This window comes from Plecotus auritus (genome assembly GCF_963455305.1).
Source record: "Plecotus auritus genome assembly, chromosome: 5".
Lineage (NCBI taxonomy): Eukaryota > Metazoa > Chordata > Mammalia > Chiroptera > Vespertilionidae > Plecotus > Plecotus auritus.
Window position 1 is genome coordinate 144706470 of NC_137776.1, and position 21745 is coordinate 144728214.

Consider the following 21745-nt stretch of genomic DNA (forward strand, 5'->3'; position numbering starts at 1 on the left):
ACAGACTCAGATCACCTTGCCCAAGACTACAAAAAATGAGCTCAGAGTATCTAAGGGCCAAATCCAGTGGTTGTCCTTCTAAGGGCTGGTCCTGGAACTTTCTTCTACTGGTTTCCTTTATAGTCTTTTTCGATTATTTAACAAAACCAAAGATTGGGATTAATTAGGATATGGCCTAGCATACTCAAAGACCAATTACTCATATTATTGACTTTCTAGAAGTACATAGAAGATAATCCACGGGTTCAAAAGTATATGTGCTCAACTAATTGAAATTGCCATGTCTGTGGTTACCACTAATTTAAATGGAAACAACCAACCAAATAATGTTTCATAGCAATTGGCAGACTTTAATCAAGAAAAATCAAGTCCATCATACACATTCAAAATATAGGAAATTTCATGCAGAGATGAAGCTTCCAATTCAGCCTTTGTGGCATCTTTTAGAATGAGAATTACATATAAATACAGTACATTTTACAATTCCAAAATTTCATAATTTTATACTGTGATTTATACAGCTTTTCTTTATATTTTACATATCCCACTTTGCTCATTTGCTTTACATACCCTAACCTGCACCACTTCAGTCAGATTATGGAAAACAAAAAAACCCAGCAAGCAGAATGGCCTATCTCCTCCAGCTTTATGAAAATGAATGAAAATATTTGTGTATAAAGCTAATTTAAGAAAAAACTAAAAAACTTTTAAGGCTTACACACTTTAGTAGGACTACATATAAGAAATACAAAATTAAATCCTCCAGTGACATTTCTATTACTGATATCACAATCTTCAAGTTTAGAATATATCAACTGAGAAAAAAAAAAGCAATGTAGAACATTAAAAGTATTCATAATATGGGGGAGAAATAAAAAAACGGATTTCAGAATTAACTAAAATGTAGGCTATAATTTATAAATATAAGTAACATTATTAAAGAATAAAACCTGATAGCATAAGTGTTAATAAAGCCAACCCATGTGTCAACTTGTTTTTGCCTCGCTGAGAACAAGAAGATCATGTTTTGATGCATATAAAAAAGTGAATACCAGTCAGTGAATAAAGAGCTTTTCTAAATCACTCAAAAACAGCCTGAATTTCTTTCAGTAGATTTTTTAAATACCTATGTTCCTTTTCATTCTCTTTCTTAAAAATAATAATTTTGGGGAGCAATTTATTTCAAGTTTATTCATATGGTAGAAAATGAGAATTCCCACTAAAGAACATCGGCCAAAAAAGAGAAATTAATTTAAAATAAAACAACAACCAAAAAAACCTCAATAGGTATAGGCTTCCATAAATCGACAAGTCAAATTAGCTTCATGTATTCCTTTATTGCATAAAGGGCACAAGAGCTCCCTTACTCTATGCAGAAAAGCTCCTTTTGGTAAGACGTCAAATCATGTAGTGACTCTCCCAACCCAAATGACCATATAAAGTTCTAAACTTACAAGTAAGTTTTCCTAATAAAACATGACATTTATGCTTCCAGCACACTACTGAGATTAAGTCTAATCCAATTTGCCACAGAGGTCGCTTAATGCCATCACAATTACCTGTAAAAATACTCAAACACACTTTTCTCCAAGAAATGGTTAAAACATTATATATATCATCTCTACTTTCCAAGCTACAGGAAACAGAATGATTAACATAAAATACAAAGGAAAACTCCCTCCAATAAAGATCTGCTAGAGGTAGAAATTTAAAACAGCATGGACTGTTTTAGCCCTAGCTATCAGGGAACAAAATTGGTGTTAATCTGAAATTATATTAATGGCTGCTGTTTACAATATTGAAGACACAGACCATGGACAGTAATTTATCCCTGAATTTCATATTCAAAATTTCTCCATGTTAATACTATCATGACAGTTTTTACTAGTATATAGTTGTTTTAATGGAAAAAAAAAAAGTGCTTGCTTTTGTATCCAGGTAATCTAAAGAAATTATTGTAAACATCTCACTGACAAACTATATTCATTTATAGTTTGAAATCATTTAAAATGTGCAGATTTTATTCTTATTTCCCCAGTTTCCTAACCGTACCTTTAATAAAGGCTTTTTTTTTTTTTTTAACTCAGATTAAGATCTTCAAACATTTCAGAGTGATCCATGATGAGTACGCTTTCAGAAGTATTCAGTTTAGTGAGGCCAAAAGACTAATTTCTTGGTTATTTGAATGCATTTTTATTGGCCCGTGATACTCTTAGGTTCAGTAATTCATAAAAATGAAAGGTTTGATGCTTCCCTAAGTTCAACTGAGCTAGAAAAAAAAAACAACAACCAACGATTTGAATAAAAGAATAAAAGACACACATTTTATGTATAGATTGCTTAGGTCCAAGTGAATAAAAGTCTCAGTTCCAGATGTTGAATGAGAGGATCCTTAAACTCTTCTAAAAATAATATGTGCAATACATACAAAACAAAAAAGGAGGTTATTACTTCAATACTATTAGTCATTAGCATGGCAGCTTGGAACGGACAGCTTCATGAAAACACTAGAGATAAAGTTTTTTCTACTGAAAGACAATTCTGGGTTTCGAGGAAAAAGTAAACTCAAAGATACTTCCTCCATTTTTACTTGTGTAGTACAAATATTCATGGCATAGTATATTTCTGAAAAAGCGATAGACATATTAAGAAAATAGACACTATTTCTAAACTTTGTTAGGAATAAGAAGGCACCACTGATTTGAGGTTGTGTCCTGTCATTTGATAGTTGATTTTGAGTTGTTTATTTCAGGATTTGCTCTTATTAAACTTTTTCCTGGTGATATCACTTGAGACCATTATTGTGGTTTACGGACCACAAACAAGACACATTCATAGTAGTATTTCATCATGGAGAGGTCATTCACAGTGTATGTTGACAAGACAGATTCTTTTTCCACCTGCAATACAAACAATCATAATGATGATGATAACACTAAAAATATTAAACACTTTTAAGTGGCAGTTGCTATTTTACATATATTCCAGATATCAATTCAATTATTACAAGTACCACCATAAGATTGGTACTATTAGTAATTCTACTTTACAAAGAGCAGGTTATTCAAGGTCACTCTACTAAGTGGTGGAACTGGAGTTTACACTCACAGTCTCACTCCAGAGCTACTAAGCTACTATAATATACCTGAGGCCTAGTGCAGAAATTTGTGCACAGGTGGAATCCCTCAGCCTGGCCGGTGATCGGGGGCGATCAGGGCCAATAGGGGCTGTCTCGCCTAGTCCCGATCAGGGCCCATTGGGGCTGGCCAGCTGGGGGAGGGACTGCGGGAGGTTGGCCAGCGTGGGAAGTTGGCTGTGGGAGTGCACTGATCACCTGTGTTGAGCGTCTGCCCCCTGGTGGTCAGTGCACATCATAGCAACTGGTCAACTGGTTGTTCGGTCGCTTAGGCATATATATATATATATATATATATAGTTTCTCTTTAAGAACTAATCTGTTATTTTTAAAGGAATGGAATGTTTCTAAATAAACATATAGCCAGAACATAACAGTCAAAGTATCATAAAACTGTATGATAGGGGTGGGAAATCTTTTTTTTGCTAAGAGCCATTTGGACATTAATAACATTATTCGTAGTCCATACAAAATTATCCAGTTAAAAGTTAGCTGCTATATTTGGTGAAACATTTAATTAACTCATCCCTAATGCCTTGGCAGGGCAAGACCAAATTATTTCACAGGCCTTATACGGCCCATGAGCCGGACATTCCCCATCCCTGCTGTATAATAATGCACCCAATAAAGAAAGATTGAACAGTACAGAAGCATATATAGTAAGCAATATCCCTCTTGCTCCTGCCTTCCCATCCCCACTTGCTTCCCCAGTGCCTAGTCTACTTGGTAACTATCAGTCTACAAAGGCCAATGTTATGATAATGGCCAGCTACCATTTATTAAAAGGAGATTATACGAGGAAAATAGTTTTTCTTTACATACACATTATCCCAAATCCTCATAATTCTAAAAACTATCACTTTATGGATGAGAAAACAGAAGTTAAGAGGTAAAGCCAGTAAATGCCATAATGTCACCATTCTTGATGTGCTTTGAAGTTAAGCTTTGGCAATGCTTCATTCCATCCTCACCTCTAGCTGGAATCCATACTGCAGAACAACGTTTTTTAGATCCTCATAGCTCAATTCTATGGAAAGTTCATTTGCCAAATTTTCGAAGTGGTAGAGCAGAGGACCTATGGTTTAAAGATATTATGAATGAATTATTTAACAGAAACATGTACTAGCAGCTATATTAGACTGAACTCCAAGTTGAATAAGTTGGGTAATTTATAAAAAGGAGAATTAAAGAATATGTACATTTGCCAAAGACATGTTTCCAGACCCCTGAAACCACGACCTCGAAAACTGACATTTGAGTGCTGGGCCTATATTTACCAGAGTAGTTGCCCTTGTATACCAGCCTTGTATTGTGATTTTCCACATCATGGGCCTTACACCTGTAACTCTTAAGTTACTGAAGGATTAGCTGAATTAGAGAATGATAAGTCCCCAAATTCCAAAGGCTTACTGCAATTATAATTCCATAAATAAATGCAAAATGATAGCTACAAATTGGTTATAGCATGAAAGCAAAAGGGATCCGTAAGCCAGCAGGTGGTTGGAGGTAGAGGGTAGTGAGGAGTTGGAGGCAAGGCTATCTGGAATGAAGAGATGACACTAAGCTGTGTGTTTTTTTTAAATGCACAGCTCATATCCTAGCTCTAACACTTATTAATTAGTTCCTATTGGCAAGTCACTAATTCTGCCCCATTTGTAACATGACTTTAATGTGAGATAATATGTAAAATACATAGCATATAAAAGGCACTAAGTAAATGATAGTTATTACAAACTTCTTAAAACCTTCTATCCTCTCATTTTACATATGTAAGAAACTACACATAAATAAAAAGAAGCTATCATCTAATTTTCCAGTCTTTTAATCTGTAATTTCCCCCAATCCATCCGTCTCATCCAGCCAACATTTATCATTCTACAGTTATACTTCAGGACTAATCTTGACAATCTTCTCCTTACCTTTCATTGGGTTATTTATAAATCCGTGACAAACTCACAACACCCATCCCTTTTTCACTCCTCACACAATGTGCTTAATCACAGAAGATAAAACATAACAAATAGGACAAAGTTTCTGCTCCCAAAAGGCTCACCACTCTGTGGAACATACTTAGGGTTAAAAAGATTTTATTTTTCTCCCCTCTTTTTTATCCTATATAAAACACTAGACAAAAATGACTAAATATAATTTACTTAGTGCTCTTTTCAAAATACAATGTTTCCCAATTAAATTACTCCATCAAGCTTAAATTCCTGTTAGTTTTATTAGTACTAGTAAAAATGTCAATAGCAGCCATTTACTGAGCACTTGTTGTATCCTAGGCCAGTGGTTGGTAAACTCATTAGTCAACAGAGCCAAATATCAACAGTACAACGATTGAAATTTCTTTTGAGAGCCAAAATTTTTAAACTTCTTCTAACGCCACTTCTTCAAAATAGACTCGCCCAGGCCGTGGTGTTTTGTGGAAGAGCCACACTCAAGGGGCCAAAGAGCCGCATGTGGCTCGCGAGCCGCGGTTTGCCGACCACTGTCCTAGGCCATTGGGAAGCCTTTGAAGCCCCCGTCCTCTCACAAGGATATTTTTTCCATTGAGAGGGGGGAAGAGAGAGAGGAAGAAACATCGATGTGAGAGAGACACATCGATTGGTTGCCTTCCAGGCGTGCCCCGATTGGGGCCAGGGAATAAACCTGCAATCCTAGGTACATGCCCTTGACTGGGAATTGAACCTGCGACCCTTCGGTCCACAGGCTGACACCCTACCACTTAGCAACACAGGCCAGGGCCTTTGAAGCCTTTTAATAAGAATGTAGAGCCTCATGGCAGTCTTTCCAGCTCTAAAGTGTATGCTGTTCCTTCTCTATTTTAAAAGCCTCCAACAATACTGTTTCACTGTATCCACGTGAAAAGATTCCAATGTTTTACCTCTACTCATGCTCTGTTCTACTTAGAAAGCTCCAACTCAAGCTTTAGCTATGCATTTGCTTGAGATTGAGCAGTTTTCCATATTTATTATCTAGTCACTCACTCCTTAAATGAACCAAGCACCTAGCAAATGCCTGGCACTGGGTATCTATCTATATACAGGCAGTCCTTGGGTTACATCGGACTCGACGTACGTCCTTTTGTGGTTACGTCGCCATCTCACATTTATTTATATGTAAAAAAAAAAGTTCCATCATTTTGACGTATGTACATATGTGCTTTTTATGTTTTTTTATTATTTATTTACCACAAGTAAAGGTCAGGAATTGTTATCTTTCTTTTACATTTTTTTTTACTGTTTCACTTCATTACTGCTGTGTATGTGCTCCATGTATGTGAGTGACGTAGGTGCTTATGTAGGTGGGTTCCAACTTACGGTGAAAATCACGTTATGTCGCGCCATAGGAACAGATCTGCAACGTAACCTGAGAAACTACTGTATATATAAGGCTAAGTGTCTGTCCGTCCGACCAGTAGCTATGACATGCACTGACCACCAGGGGGCAGACGCTCAATGCAGGAGCCATGACACACACTGGCCGTTTAAAAATAAATGGCACCATGGACCTGGCGCTGACAAACCAACACTCGGCTTCCCCCAAAGTGGGACAGAGGCCCTGCCACCACCCCGGAGCAACACCCCACCAAATTGCAGCCAACGCTGCCAAGACCCCATGGCGCAAAATGCGGCCCACAGCTTAGCCCAGAAACAGTGGCTCTGGGCGCTGGGTGATGACATCACATAGCAGCGCCCGGCTTCCTCTCCCTAGTGACTAGCCTCCTTGGAGTTTCTTCAGCCCAGGAACCCGACTTGCTTTATAGCCAGGTGCAAACATTTTACAGTTTAACCAAATGTTTGTGAAGTGTTTTCCCATGCCTCATCTCATTTGATCCTCACAGAAATCCTGGAGTAGGTAGATAGGAGAATTGGTAGAATCCTATTTTCTTTTCATTAGCAAGACACAAATAGCGATTATTAAAATATTTCTCCCAATTAATTTCCTTTCAATGTGCACGAATCCGTGTACTGGGACACTAGTATAAAGATGAATAAAACATGGGCTTACTCCTTAAGGAGTTATTTTTTCAACTCTCATGTCTCTTCACATTCTTTTAGTTGACCTAACAGGAACAAAGAAACATTTTTTCCCTTGACCATAAATATAATGCAAATTCATAATAAAAAGGTGAGATAACATGAAAATCAAGCCCATCTCTAATCCTAACACTGAGATAGATAACTGCTTGAAAACTTACTCTATCTCTTGCAGTTTTTCCTTGATGCATTAGTAAGAGCCATTTGGATATCACATATTTAGTTTTGCATCTTACCCTTCAGTAGGAACATGTCCCTATTTCATTAACCATTTATGGAAAGTGGTTTTATTATATGGCTGTCCTATGACTATTTACCCATTACATTACTGTAGGCTCAGTCTAAGTTTTTGCTGCATATGTTTGTCCCTTAATCAGTCTTTAGTCTTTGCCCATATCTTATTATGTTCCTCTAACACAGTGGTCGGCAAACTCATTAGTCAACAGAGCCAAATATCAACAGTACAACGATAGAAATTTCTTTTGAGAGCCAAATTTTTTAAACTTCTTCTAATGCCACTTCTTCAAAATAGACTCACCCAGGCCGTAGTATTTTGTGGAAGAGCCACACTCAAGGGGCCAAAGAGCTGCATGTGGCTCGTGAGCTGCGGTTTGCCGACCACTGCTCTAACAGACTTCTACAAGTGTAAGTAATGTAACAAAGGTATGCAATAGTGAATGCAATTATGTAATAAGCTGGATGGCAAATATTTTAGGTTCTGTGGGCACATACAGTCTCAATCACATATCATTATTTTTACCTCCACCCCTCCCACAAACCTTTAAAAATGTGAAAAATAATCTTGCTGCTGAACCATACAAAAATGTGCTGCAGGCCAGATTTGGCCTGTAGGCTGTAGTTTGCCAATCCCTATTCAAAGGTATGAATAGTTAAGATTTTTCCATATGTTATCAAATTGTTTTTCCTGAAGAATGTTTTATTACTACACTGAGTGGCCAGATTATTATGATCTCTGGACGCATAATAATCTGGCCACTCAGTGTATATATACTTTATATATTAGAGGCCCGGTGCATGAATTTGTGCACGGGTGGGGTCCTGCCAGCCTGGCCAGGGGGAGGGGGCATGGGTGGTTGGCTGGCCTGCCTGCTGGTTGAACTCCTGGTTGAGGGGACAATTTGCATATTAGCCTTTTATTATATAGGGTATACACTGAGTGGACAATTATGTGTTCAGAGATCATAAAATAATCTGGCCACTCAGTGTATATTCCTACTAGCAATATATATAAGCATACCCTATCTCTCTGTATTTTATCTAAACTTTAAGTAAAAATTAAAAAACCTACCCAATAAATTGGTGAAAAATGGAATCTCATTTATATTACTGTGACCAGCAATGAAGATGAAACACTTCTCCCCCTTTATATAGGCCATTTATGTTTACTCTTTTATAATGTGGACATTCATGTTGTCTATTTCTTTTCTGGGTAGTTTTCTCTTAAAGACTTTTTCCTCCCTTTCCAATTAAAAAGAAAAAATAGATTTCATTGTAAAAAAAAAAAATAAAAATACATAAAGATATAAAGGAACTTTTATTTCCTGTAAAGGCAGGTTAGGTTATTCAGACCACTGCTCCCACTGAAAACAATTAAAATTGGTGCACTGCCCTGACCGGTTTGGCTCAGTGGATAGAGCGTCGGCCTGAGGACTGAAGGGTCCCGGGTTCGATTCCTGTCAGGGGTGTGTGCCTTGGTTGCGGGCACATCCCAGTGGGGAGTGTGCAGGAGGCAGCTGATCGATGTTTCTCTCTCATCGATGTTTCTAACTCTCTATCCCTCTCCCTTCCTCTCTGTAAAAATCAATAAAATATATTTTAAAATTGGTGTATGAAATTTAAAATCTTAAAAATATAGCATACTTGGCAAGTTAGTAAGAAATTAGCAGGAACCCAGAGAATTAACTAGAGGTAAGCCTAGATGCCATTTTTACCCTGACAGTTAAAAGAAAAAAGAAGTGATTAAAATATATGAAAGCTAGAGTAAGAGATTTAGAAGTATTTGTGGTGCATCCAATTTGGACATAGTGGTTTGGAGCATAAAACATTTGACTGCATTTTTCAAAAGGAAAGAAAAAGAATGAGGCAGAGTAGTTATATGAAGAAATTGTAACGTAACTTATTTTGATGCTAATCTTGTCTCACATGACAAGAGGAGAGCTGAGAATTTTAAGCTGAGAATTTTTCAGAACTGATGAAAGAAGTCCATTTACAGATTCAAATAACCCAACAAATTGTATACAGGTTTGAAAAAGAAAAATTCATACCTAGATATAATATTGAGTTTGAAAAACTACAAAGAAAAAGTCTTATAAAACAAAAGTGATTACCTTTAAAGAAGCTACAGTTAAGATAGCTGAATTCTCAACAGCAAAAGCAGAAGCTAAAAGCTACTGAAATGATCTCTTCCATTTGATGAAAGCTATCTGTCAGCCTTATACTCGATACCTAGTGTTATTTTGGAACTAAAGGTATCAATCAGTATGAACTCAAGATCTTTATAGACATAGACAGACACACACATATATTTCCTACCCCTACCTGCTGAAAAGGCCTAGAAGTAATATTATCAGTGATAGAATCTAGATTTTCATTTCTACATATCATTCCTCACTAAAAGGAATCAGGAATCCTTGTGAGGGGGGAAGGGGACTCCCGGAGGAAGGCCCATCTGGGCTGGCTGGGCAGAGAAAGTACAAGATGAGCTTGGTTCCTAAGTGTTCATTGATGGATGAGCAGATAAAATGTTGTGGTATATGCTGTATATACAATGAAATATTATTCAGCCATAAAAGAGAATGAAATCTTGCCACTTGTGACAGTATGGATGGATTTTGTAAGTATTATGCTAAGTGAAATAAGCCAGAAAGACAAACACTATATGATCTTCCTTACCTGTGCAATCTTAAAAAAACAAAAAGGAACAAGCTCACAAACACAGAGAACAGACTGATGATTGCCAGAGGTGAGGGTGGGCAAAATAGATAATAGGAGTTAAAAGGTACAAACTTCCAGTTATAAAATAAGTCATGGGGATAGAATGTATGGCAGTGACTATATTTAATATGCATATTTGAAAGTTGCTAAGTTAAAAGTCCTCCTCACAAGTTATAAAAAAAGAAAAAAGTTATAGCTATGTATGGTAATGGATGTTTATTAGACTTCATTTTAAAATATATACAAATACTGAATCATGTTGTACACCTGAAACTAATATAATGTTGTATGTCAATTATACCTTAATTTTTAAAAAAAGCCAAGACACAAGACAGAAGATCACAAAGGGCACTGAACACATCCTGAAGAGTTAAGTTACCAAGAAAGCTAGGCTTTTATGCAGGGAGTCCAACAGAAATGGGTTTACACATTGTAAAGATCCCTCTGCTGGCAATATGGAGAACTGAAAGGGGCAAAAAGGGTTAGAGATGACCTGGAGGAGGAATGTCCGGAAGGAAACGACTGCAGTAATCCAGGCAAGCAATAATGAGGGCCTGGACTCGGAGGCTACTACGAGGTTAGAGCAATGGTTCTCAAATGGCATTTCTGGATTTCAAAACTGGGAAAGCACTACTGGAATCTAGTAGGTAGAAGCCAGAGATGCTGCTCACCATCCTACAGTGTTCAGAACCCTCCCCAACCCCAAATGAAGAATAGTTTACCCAGCAAATGTCACTAGTGTCGCAACTGAGAAACCCTGGGACAGGACGAGATTCAAGAGCTATTGAGGAGCTTTATGAGATACAATTTGTAGACTAGCCAGGTACAGATAGATGTAAAAAGGGGTAAAGGAGTTCTGGTTTTCTGATTTTGGGAATCTCAGATGATGGGACAGAAAAGGCATGGGGGAAGCATGGGCATCATTTTCTTAACACACGCAGATTTAGAAGTATTTGTGGTGCACCCAATTTGGACAAAGTGGTTTAGAGCATAAGAGATATTTGGACTAGATTCAGATTGGGAATTCAAAGCATAAGAGAGGCAATGAGATTAGGTAGGTATAATCTCTGATTCGAAGTAAGGAATGAGTACATGGCATAAAAGGTGAAAAACAATGGATAGATACTTGGAGCAGACTGATATTTAGGGAAAAACTGACTCTGAGATATTCTTTTAAATTATTTAACTCATACATGGAAAGAATTTTATTTGCAAAATATTAACCTTCCAAATAACTGTATTTAAGGACTGTGTTTCTCCATTCCAATTCTCAAAATCCTTTGAGAAACACTCTGGTAAGAAAGAGTGGAAGCTCTTCTAACTGATCTCCCATTAAAAACCATCATGCCCCATTATCTCTGATGCTCACGACAGGTCACAGGCCTTCCCAGCACATCTACTCTTAACTAAGGGCCAATTTTATTTATTCCAGGCCGTTATAATTTATTGTTATTATAAACAAAACATTAATGAACCAATAAAATAAATGTTCAAAAAGAAAAGTTGTTCTTATGAAAGTTAAATCGAATGCTTTGGAAATACACAAAACCTTACTATAAATCAGTAACTGGGATCAAAAATTTTAGTCACATAAATACACAGATTAATGCTAAGTATAAACTTACCCAGCACAAACCTGCAGAGATAGCTGTTCATACATTCCAAGAGTTGGATCTAGGCTGTAAGCATGACTCTCCAGTACCTGTCTTCTAGATACTTAACCCTTAACCCAAGATGCAGTTTCTTCTACTATAAAATAGCAATAATGCCATTTCAACATAGGGCTGTTTTGAGATTAAGCAAGGTATTTGTAAGTGTCTAACAATGCCTAACCCACAGTGAACAAATACCCAGTAGGTAATGTCTTCTTTCAATTATTACTTGGGCAAGAGTTTTCTTTTAAAGAAGACCCAAGGTTTGAGATACTTGTTTCATTTTATGATTACCCTAGAGGCCCAGTGCATGAAATTCGCACTCGGGTAGGGTCCCTAGAAGCTGCTGGCCAGAGCCTCCCTTGGGGACTTCCTTCCCTGGCTACTGGCCAGGGCCTTCCTTTCTTCCGTGCCGCCCCTGGTGGTCAGCGCATGTCATAGCGAGTGATCGAACTCCCAGTCGGTCGAACTCTTGAGGGGACACTTTGCATATTAGGCATTTATATATTATAGATTGTACAACTAGCTGCTTTCAGTAGGGGGTGTGCAGAGGCAACTGATCAATGATTCTCTCTCATCACTGATGTTTCTATCTTTCTCTCTGAAATTAATAATATATATATTATATATACATATAATATATATTACATATACATATATACATATATACATATATACATATAGAGAGAGAGAGAGAGAGAGAGAGAGAGAGAGAGAGAGCAGGTGACAGAACCCACCAACAAATCCTGAAGGCTAAGGACTCAAACAATGTATATATGACTTTTAAGTAGTATATTAACCTCTTAACACAAAAAAAGAAAATTATATTTACCTTGATAATACTATTATTCTCCCTTTATTTTAACGAAAAAGGATAAAAAAAAAAAGAGGATAACACTGGCAATTTCCCTTATAATCTGATGGAAGGGATCACATCATACTCATTACTTTTTTAAAAATGTGTATTTTTAAGGGAGAGGGATAGAGAGATAGGAACATCAACGATGAGAGAGGATCATCAATAATGAGAGAATCAACCACTGAGCCAAGCCAGCAGGGCCATACTCATCATTTGATTTTTAGTACTATGAATCACAAGGCAGTAAGTTTTCTGCATATGTGAAATTGTATTTCTATTCTTTCTTAACTTCATGATATTCATAATAGTTATGCTTACTCTTTTCCCAGTATGTATATGCACTGGGAGGACGTTTCCATGGGAGAGGCAAATGCTTTCCCTCAAATGTTTCATAATAGAAAGAACAGGACTGTTGTCTCCATAAAGTGGAAGGTGGGGAAGATGAGGTAATGATTACCATCAAGTTAATAATCAGTGCTCTGAAATTATGAATGCTGTGAGACTGACCTAGTGTAAATATACAACTTGAGGGCTCCAACTACTTATGGAGGAATTAGCTAGGACTGGAGGAACTGCACCATCAAGTAGGATGCAGTCTAAAGGAAAATGCAGAGGTTTTAAAATGAATGCAGCATAATTATAACTTTTCTGAATATTTGGTACCATGAAGTTACCAAATATAGGATAGTTATAGCTACTAGGTCAATGTGTAAAATCCTAATAAATACTGAGGAACTTACCTAGATTTATCCAAATTCCACCTGGCTTGAGTATTTTCCATATTGTGTCAATATAATCAATTACATTGTGAGCTGTGTCTATGAAGAAACAGGTAGCAATACAGTCCCAGGCATCTATTCAAGGAAAATCAAATTACTACATTTGTAATGTTATTTTTGTTTTTGTTATTTTAACTTTTAATTAAGTCCATAAATGTACCAGGTACCTCTTATAGAATATTAATATTTCATTTAACTGCAGGTATATAGAAGCTAAACTCTTCCAATTAACTACTATAATCAGGTAACTAAATAATCATTTATGAGGTACTTTGCAATTCATAAGTTTTTATTAATAATTTGATAAAGTAATCAATTTGGAAATCATTTTTGATACGTTTATCACTATATATCTTTACCAAATGATATGTTTTGTCTATAATTTATTTAACTGCTTTCATTTAAAATCATTGAAGACGAAATAATAGTCATTTGAATTCTAAATTGATTTCTTTCAACCAATGTTAACTACCAATTCTGAAAGGTTTCAGAAAGCCTGCATGCATACACTTACTTTTTAAGTTCTGCTCTTAGAACAGACAACTGCTCTTCCCTGACAACTATATAAAACAGCAGGCCCTCCCCAGACCCTCGTCATCCTCTTTCCTGCTGTAGTTTCCTTCCTCACAATATTAATTTGTTATTGCCTCTCTCTCCCTCTAAGAATATATAAGTTCCCATGTACAGGGACTTTGTTTTGCTCACTGCTCTCTTTCCAGTGCCTAGAACATACCTGCCACTTAGCAAGTTCAACAGATATTTGTTAAATGAATGATTTGTTGATCCCTCAGCGTTTCATTCTTTCTTTCACTGCCAACTCCCCTCCTCTCTCTCCTCCTTACCTATTCCTTTCTCTAATGTCTAGCACAAATTTCTTCCAAACTTCATAGCCTGATTGTAAAGGTCCTCCACAATCTGGAACCAACCTTCTTCTCTACCCATATTCCCATTAAATCTCCAAATAGACCTCCCTTTCCCTCCCAGTCAGGCTGTTCTACCATCCTCAATTACCTTATTCATTCGTATCTATGTACCTCTACCTCCTGGAATGCCATTCCTCCTTACCCTTCAAGTCACAGCCTCTCTACAGAGAACTCCCTTCTCACACTAACCTACTTCCATTACTCATTTGAACTTTGTTCACATGTTGGCTTCTATTAATAGACCCAATAGCTTACAAATTTCTTAATTGTGGTATCTTATACTTTTTTATATTTCCCATCATTGCCTTATACATGCATGACCTTTAAATTATTTTAAATTGTCACTGAAGTCTACTTTATATTCTGCCATCAAAATGGATGACCAGAACTTTAGCTTAGTATAAAATTAGATCATTAAATTTAGAATAAAGGATAAGACCTTTAAAATGCTTGCATTAAACTTACTGCATTCTGAGTATATCTCCTGAAAATCTCCTGCTGTCATAGAAAAATTAGAACCAGGAGGAAGACTATGGGGGTCAACATCAGGGAAAAAGATGGGTCGAATCTGATCAGCTGACCTCCGGTTATTGCTAAACTGATGGATCCAGGGATAAAGCTTATATTTATTAATTTCAGAACATCTGCAAAATATGAGCATAAAATTCAGTGTTAACTAAATATTTTACCAAGAAAATCTACTTTAAACACTAAAATATATTGTTTGATTAACAGTTTACTTATTTAATTACTACTTAAAAAGTATTACTACTATACCCCATCCAATTATTTGGAAATGCACATATACATGCAGATGAGTAACCAATCATGAATGAAAAGACAGAAAAAAATTAAAATCTGAGATATGAATGTGTTGTTCATTCCAAGTTTTACAAATATATTTCCAAACTTCAAAATCAAGTAAAAACCAGTCCAAGTATTTTTTTTAATGTTATGGGTTTTGTTTGATACCTATTTTAATTATTTTGTACAACCTTCTTCTTTTTACCTTCTTATTGTCCCCTAACTCATACTGCCACCAAAATAACATATTATTTAAATAGGCAGCTATTTTTTTTTTTCTAACACACCTCTTCTGGCTTTAAAAATAACAACTCTTTTCCACTGCTTACTAAGAGGCCACAGCAGTTCTGAAAGGTCTTTCCAACTCAGTCATGTGAGCTTACTTGGCCATTTAATAAGAAACTTAAGGACAAAAGATATGACCACTATACTGCACTCTTATTACACTGAAGAAACAAAAGAGTAAAGAAGTTTAAGGAACAATCAGGAAAATATCCCTTCCTGGATCATACTTAGTCCTGAAATTCACACAGAAATCATTTCATTTTCATGGAATGCCAAGTCACTTTCTAAAGTCACTAACCCATCCTGATCAAACGTCTATTAACTAGACAACTGATTAAAGTGACAATTGTATAACCAATTTAATATAAGATATATTTATGGTATATATCATAATTAAACACTATGTACTTATCTTCAAATTCAGAATTGTTCAAAAATAGGAAAGTCAATCTGATTCTGAGATATTACTATTTCTAACAAAAAGTAAATTAAATACCTGTTGAGTACAAAGTTGGAAGAAAAGAGCATAAAAAAACTCCATTCATTTCCTTGACAAGCATAACCTAGCATAGCTATTTCCCAGGCCAGTCTTCCTAGTCCAGCACCAGGTACCAGAATATTTACTTTAGAAGGATCCCTGAAATGAAATAAGGCAATTATGTCCAACCCCTTAAAGAAAAGAAAAAGAAAAAAAAAAAAAAAGACAAAGATCCACATTAACAACTAAAACCTTTGATATTTAATAATAATAAGCTCACTCAAGACTCTGACTACTTGAAATTGAGAATTACTTCTGAATATCAATGAAAAATAAAGGTGTAAGAGTTACTATATGTTAGATATCAGATGAGGGTTTTATCCCCAAAATATTATTTTTCAGAAAAAATGCCATCACCTTATATCTGAACACTTATGAAGACACCCATATCCCTAGTAGCTGTCACCTGAACAACTGTTAAAATTATCCCAAAGGGATCCCAATACATACAAAGACGTTGACCAAAATTATTTTATCATGAGACAGTAAACAAAATTTCACTTCTAAATTCTATATCTAATACAATGGTTTATGTAACTAAATAGATTAAATATAACTTTTAATATGTCAGGTATATCTTTTTAATTTATTATTAATGTGTTTTTTTGCCCATTCTCATCCGAGGATATTTTTTCCATTAATTTTTAGAGTGGAAGGGAGGGAGAATGAGAGAAACATCTATTTGAGACACACTGATTGGCTGCCTCCTACACACATCCCAGGCCAGGAATGGTACCTACAACCCAGGTATGTGCCCTTGACCAGGAATTGAACCCTCGGTGCTTTGCTGTGCAGGACAACACTCTAACCACAGAACCACACCGGCCAGGGCTGTCAGGTATATCTTTAAAAGAATCTAGAAGGGGGGAATAGCCTTATGTGGAAAATGGGAAGCTACCTTCTAATTGAGCATTATAATATCACACCAAACCAGAAGGGCACAAACACACTGTTCTCCACTTATTTGCATCACTCTACCACCAATTTCCTTTGTTATAAAATCCACCATTCCACTTTTAAACTGCTAAAAATTTGCCTTAGCAAAGCAAGAACCTTTCTCAGGACTCCTGGCAAGTAAATGTAACTTTAAGGAAACTAAAATGGTATTCTTACCAAAAACCAAAGAAAAATGTGTATAATCAGCTATCATGGCAGTTAAAAGTGAACTTCTCTTTTGTCTGTATTCCCCAAACTTAATATATACTAGTGAATCAAATCCAATTCCAAATCTAGCCCCATGTATTTCTTTTTATCTTTAAACTACATGGTCCTCAAGTTTGGTGTGGTCCAAACAGTAGCAGGGCTACTAGTAGCCCCATATGATAACCTTTGCATTTCCCACTTCAAAATAAAAAACAAACAGAACTAAAGAACTTTTGAAAATTCAGTCTATAAATACAATAGCATGGGAATTTGCCTAGGAGCATTCAGTCTTAAATATTTACACATGGAACATGTATTTGTATAAAAACCTTAACAAAGTTTAATTTGTTTCACTGTTGAATTTTAAATATACGATATGCCATAAACTAAAATCTGTTAAAAATGACTTTTGACAAATAAGCTTATTATGATTAGTAAGACATCATTTAATCCTTGATATGGACAAACTAATTCCAAGGTGTTACGTAACAAGTTTCACTAAAATAAAATCGAATGCTTTCTTCTCATTCCAGATTATACATGTGTACATGTGTGTGAACACTTAAATTTGTTTTTGTTTTATGCTTTTTAAAAATTGATTTCAGAGAGAGGGAGAGGGAAAGATAGAAACATCAATAGTGAGAGAGAAACACTGATCGGCTGCCTCCTGCAAGCCCCCTAGTGGGGATCGAGCCTCCAACGCCTCCAACTCGGGCATATGCACTGACTGGCAAAGGAACTATGACCTCCTGGTTCATGTGTCAACACTGAACCACTGAGCAACACTGGCCAGGCACCATTTAAATTTTTAATGAGGGCATATCCTCAGTCCTACTTATATCGGTTACCTAACAAAAACATACAAAATTTGAATGTGAAAAGCTCCTAGATGTAGAACTTTGTGCTACCCTTTATGTAAAGGACCTGCCACCATGGAACCCCACCCAGGCCTCTCCTCCCATTTTCCACCCCCTACCATCCACACAAACCCTTACTCTCCAGACTTACTTTCTTTTCAGTTCCCATCTGCCTAATAAAAATATCCCAAGTGGCTGTTTTCAGCTTAGAATTAAAAAAAAAAAAAAAAAACCAAAGTAATGAAAGTAAAAGGATCTGGAAGTAAACGGAATACTTAAATCTTTATAAAAATAATCACTAATAATCAATTTCTGGGTGACTAATAATCTGCATAAAACATCACCATGCAGAACACAGATGAGTCTCAATGGCACTCCGAGTGAAAAAGCCAATTTCAAAAGGTGACAAATATATTGTATGGCTCCATTTAATATGACATTCTCAAGAAGACAAGCTATAGTGACTGATAAGCAGTTACCACAGGTTAAAGGTGGGGAGTGTGTCACTATAAAGGGAAACATGAGGGTTTTTTTAATTGATTTTTTTTTTTTTTAGAGAGAGAGGGAGAAAGATAAACATCAATGAGAAAAACATGAAACATCATTGATCAGCTGCCTCCTGCATGCTCCCTACTGGGATTCGAGCCCCGTGGTTGGGTGTCCTCCCACGCACCAAAAGGTTGCCAGTTCAATTCCTGGTCAGGGCACATGTCCAGGTTGCAGGTTCATCTCCAGAAGGGAGTGTGCAGGAGGCAGCTAATCAGTGTTTCATTCTCACATCAATGTTTCTCTCTTTCCCTCTCCCTTCCTCTCTCTCTAAAAATCAATTTAAATATCTTAGGGAAAAAATGCAGAAATTAGAAACCCTGCTAACCTTAAGGGAAGTTTTTGTTAATAATGATACCAATAATTATTTTAACTGAAGGAAAGTTAACTTATGGCTGCTATTATGAAATTTGTCCTAACTAATCAGGGCCATAGAACTCTCTATCCCCACCCTGTGGCAGAAAGTTGCTGTATAAAACTGCTATTAAAAGGCTGTCAGCAAGCGATGGAATGCAGAATATAGCAAGGCCCTATCTTAAGCCTTAATAGAGATTATATGTAGATCTACCAATTATTTGTATTATAACAAAAAAGGGCTTATTTACGTGGGCATATAAAAAAGATACACATTAAAACAAATCATTGAAAAATGATTAAAAATCAAGCAATGAATGGAAGAGATGGAGAGAATGTCCCCTAGTTCTTTGTTCTTAACTAGACTGTTTTTCATTGGGTGCTTATAAAAGGGCTATTAACAGCATAATGAAACATCCTTCCAATTATAATGCATATGAAACTAAGGCACTCTAAAAAGCAGTTTTTGCTTTGAAGTATAGGACATTTCTATGAAGGTATTTCTGTGGAGAATAAAAGAAATATAAATCTAAGTATAGACCTTTATGGTGCGCTGATTTGAAACAATATATTTAGTATAAATATAACACCCCCGGATAATCCTATATAATAAAAAGCTAATATGCAAACTGTCCCTTCATCCGAGAGTTCAACCAGGGGGCGGGGCCAGCCAGCCAACTGCCCACGGCCCCTCCCTCGGCCAGCCCCACCCCCAATCAGGGTGGGCCGGCCAGACCCCACCCATACAGGAATTCGCACACCGGGCCTCTAGTAGTGGGATAACAGGGTATTCCAGACAAGCAAGAATGGAGAAGGGTACATTTGTAAGGACAGAACAGAGCCTTGTGTGTCTGAACAGGCCGTGGATCACATATGCACCACCCTTTGTGCTTCAACTATTTTACCAGCCGTAAATGTTCTTGGGAGAGAGTTCATTCACTCATGGTCCAACATAGTAAAAACCACTAGTCACATGTAGCTGGTTCTAGCTGAGATGTGCTGCAAGTATAAAATAATGCCAGATTTCACACTTAGTTTTAAAAAGGAATGTAAACTATCTCAATAATCTTGTATACTCATTATAACTTGAAATATTTTTATATAGATTTACTGGGTTATGAAGTATATATTATTAATTTCACCTGTTTTTATTTACCTTTATATGTAGCTACTAGAAAAATTAAAAATAACACATGTGGCTTGCATTATATTTATATTGACCAGTTGGTCCATACAGCAAAATCATAAAAACCCAATTCTGAGCAAAAAACAATTGTGAAATGACATCATAAACCATTATATGAACTTTTAAAACATATAGAATAATACAATGTTTAGGGCAATAATTTTCAACCAGTATACTGCAAGAATTTTTAAAACATACAAAACCTGACTATTTAGGGAGGGACACTGACCTCTTTTTCCTTAGATTGTCAAATATAAAAATGACAACACCAAACACAATAGCTGTCTACTGTCAATGAATCAAAATTATATATCTTTTTTTTTTGTCAGATTGGCAAAAAATATGTATTTTGGTGTGCTGCAGAATTTTTGTAATTGTTTATGTATGTCATGAGATGGAAAAGTTTGAAAATCACTGGTTAGAGGTATATGAGCATATAGTTAATATAAGAAGGTATGATTAGAGTAACAAATTAATGTTATCTCTGGAGAGAAATGTGCTGTATATGATTTGAGGGCAGTTTCAACTGCGTATGTAATGTTTCTTTTAAAAAATACAAAATAGCCGAAACCGGTTTGGCTCAGTGGATAGAGCGTCGGCCTGTGGACTGAAAGGTCCCAGGTTCGATTCCGGTCAAGGGCATGTACCTTGGTTGCGGGCACATCCCCAGTAGGGGGTGTGCAGGAGGCAGCTGATCGGTGTTTCTCTCTCATCGATGTTTCTAACTCTCTATCCCTCTCCCTTCCTCTCTATAAAAAATCAATAAAATATATTAAAAAAAAAATAAAAAAAAATAAAAAATAAAAAATATTTTGAAGTTAATATATCAAAATGTCAAGCTTTAACAGAGCTAGGTGTTGAAATATTTTTTGTTCAAAGGAGAAAATGAGTTAGAAACCAGGTTAATATCTAGCCCCTTCAAAAATATGGTCCCAACTTACCTCTTACTCCCAACAAAAAATTCCACCTATCAACCAAACAACTTCTCACCAATTGCATAAGACACTTTCTCACCTTAATATTTAGAGGACCTACACACCCATAAAAACTCAGTTTAAATTATCACCTTTATCTATGAAGTCTTTTCTAAATATCCCAGGCAAAACTTGAACTCATTTCTCGATGCTTTCAGTACTTCATTCATACCTCTGTTATAGTTCATATTTCAAGTTCTTCATTTTGCTTCTTTCATTTAAAACAGGGGTCAGCAACTATGACCCACAGGCCAGTCATGCCCATTCATTTATGTATTGTGTATGGCTGCATTCCCAAGACAACAGAGTTGATTAGTCCCCATACATCATGCAAAGGTTAAAACATTTACTAGCTGGCCCTTTGTTTCATCTTTTGTTATTGTAACCTTAAAACTAATGTCCTTGACATAAATAATTTTCCACATGCACAAGTATAGCTGTAGCAAGCTTCTCCAAACTTGAATCACAAGAGTCAAGATATGCATGTGATTTTTCTTGATATATCAACTTGCCACCATAAAATTTTACTAATTTATTCCATCAGCAACATGTTTCCTTACACTGTCAGAAATAGTTATGTAACTTCTAAATCTTTGCAGTGTAATCAATGAAAAATGGCATCCTAGTGTGATTTTTACATTTGCATTTTCTTATGAGATTGAGCATCTTATATTTCTTTTCCTGTTAATTGTCTACTTACACTATTTTTTCTAA

General features: G+C 36.1%; 1 protein-coding gene across 1 annotated transcript in view; it reads right to left on the minus strand.

Moving 5' to 3' along the window:
- Positions 1 to 325: 325 nt before the first annotated feature.
- The window catches only part of CARNMT1 (carnosine N-methyltransferase 1), a 42531-nt gene continuing 21111 nt past the window's right edge, over positions 326 to 21745 (minus strand). Inside the window, exons 4-8 of the mRNA XM_080668409.1 lie at positions 15930 to 16070; positions 14810 to 14988; positions 13383 to 13496; positions 4108 to 4211; positions 326 to 2900 (exon numbers count right to left, since the gene is read on the minus strand). Of these exons, the coding sequence (XP_080524535.1) occupies positions 2799 to 2900; positions 4108 to 4211; positions 13383 to 13496; positions 14810 to 14988; positions 15930 to 16070 (640 nt within the window). The 3' untranslated portion in view covers positions 326 to 2798. The remainder of the gene's footprint in view (positions 2901 to 4107; positions 4212 to 13382; positions 13497 to 14809; positions 14989 to 15929; positions 16071 to 21745) is intronic.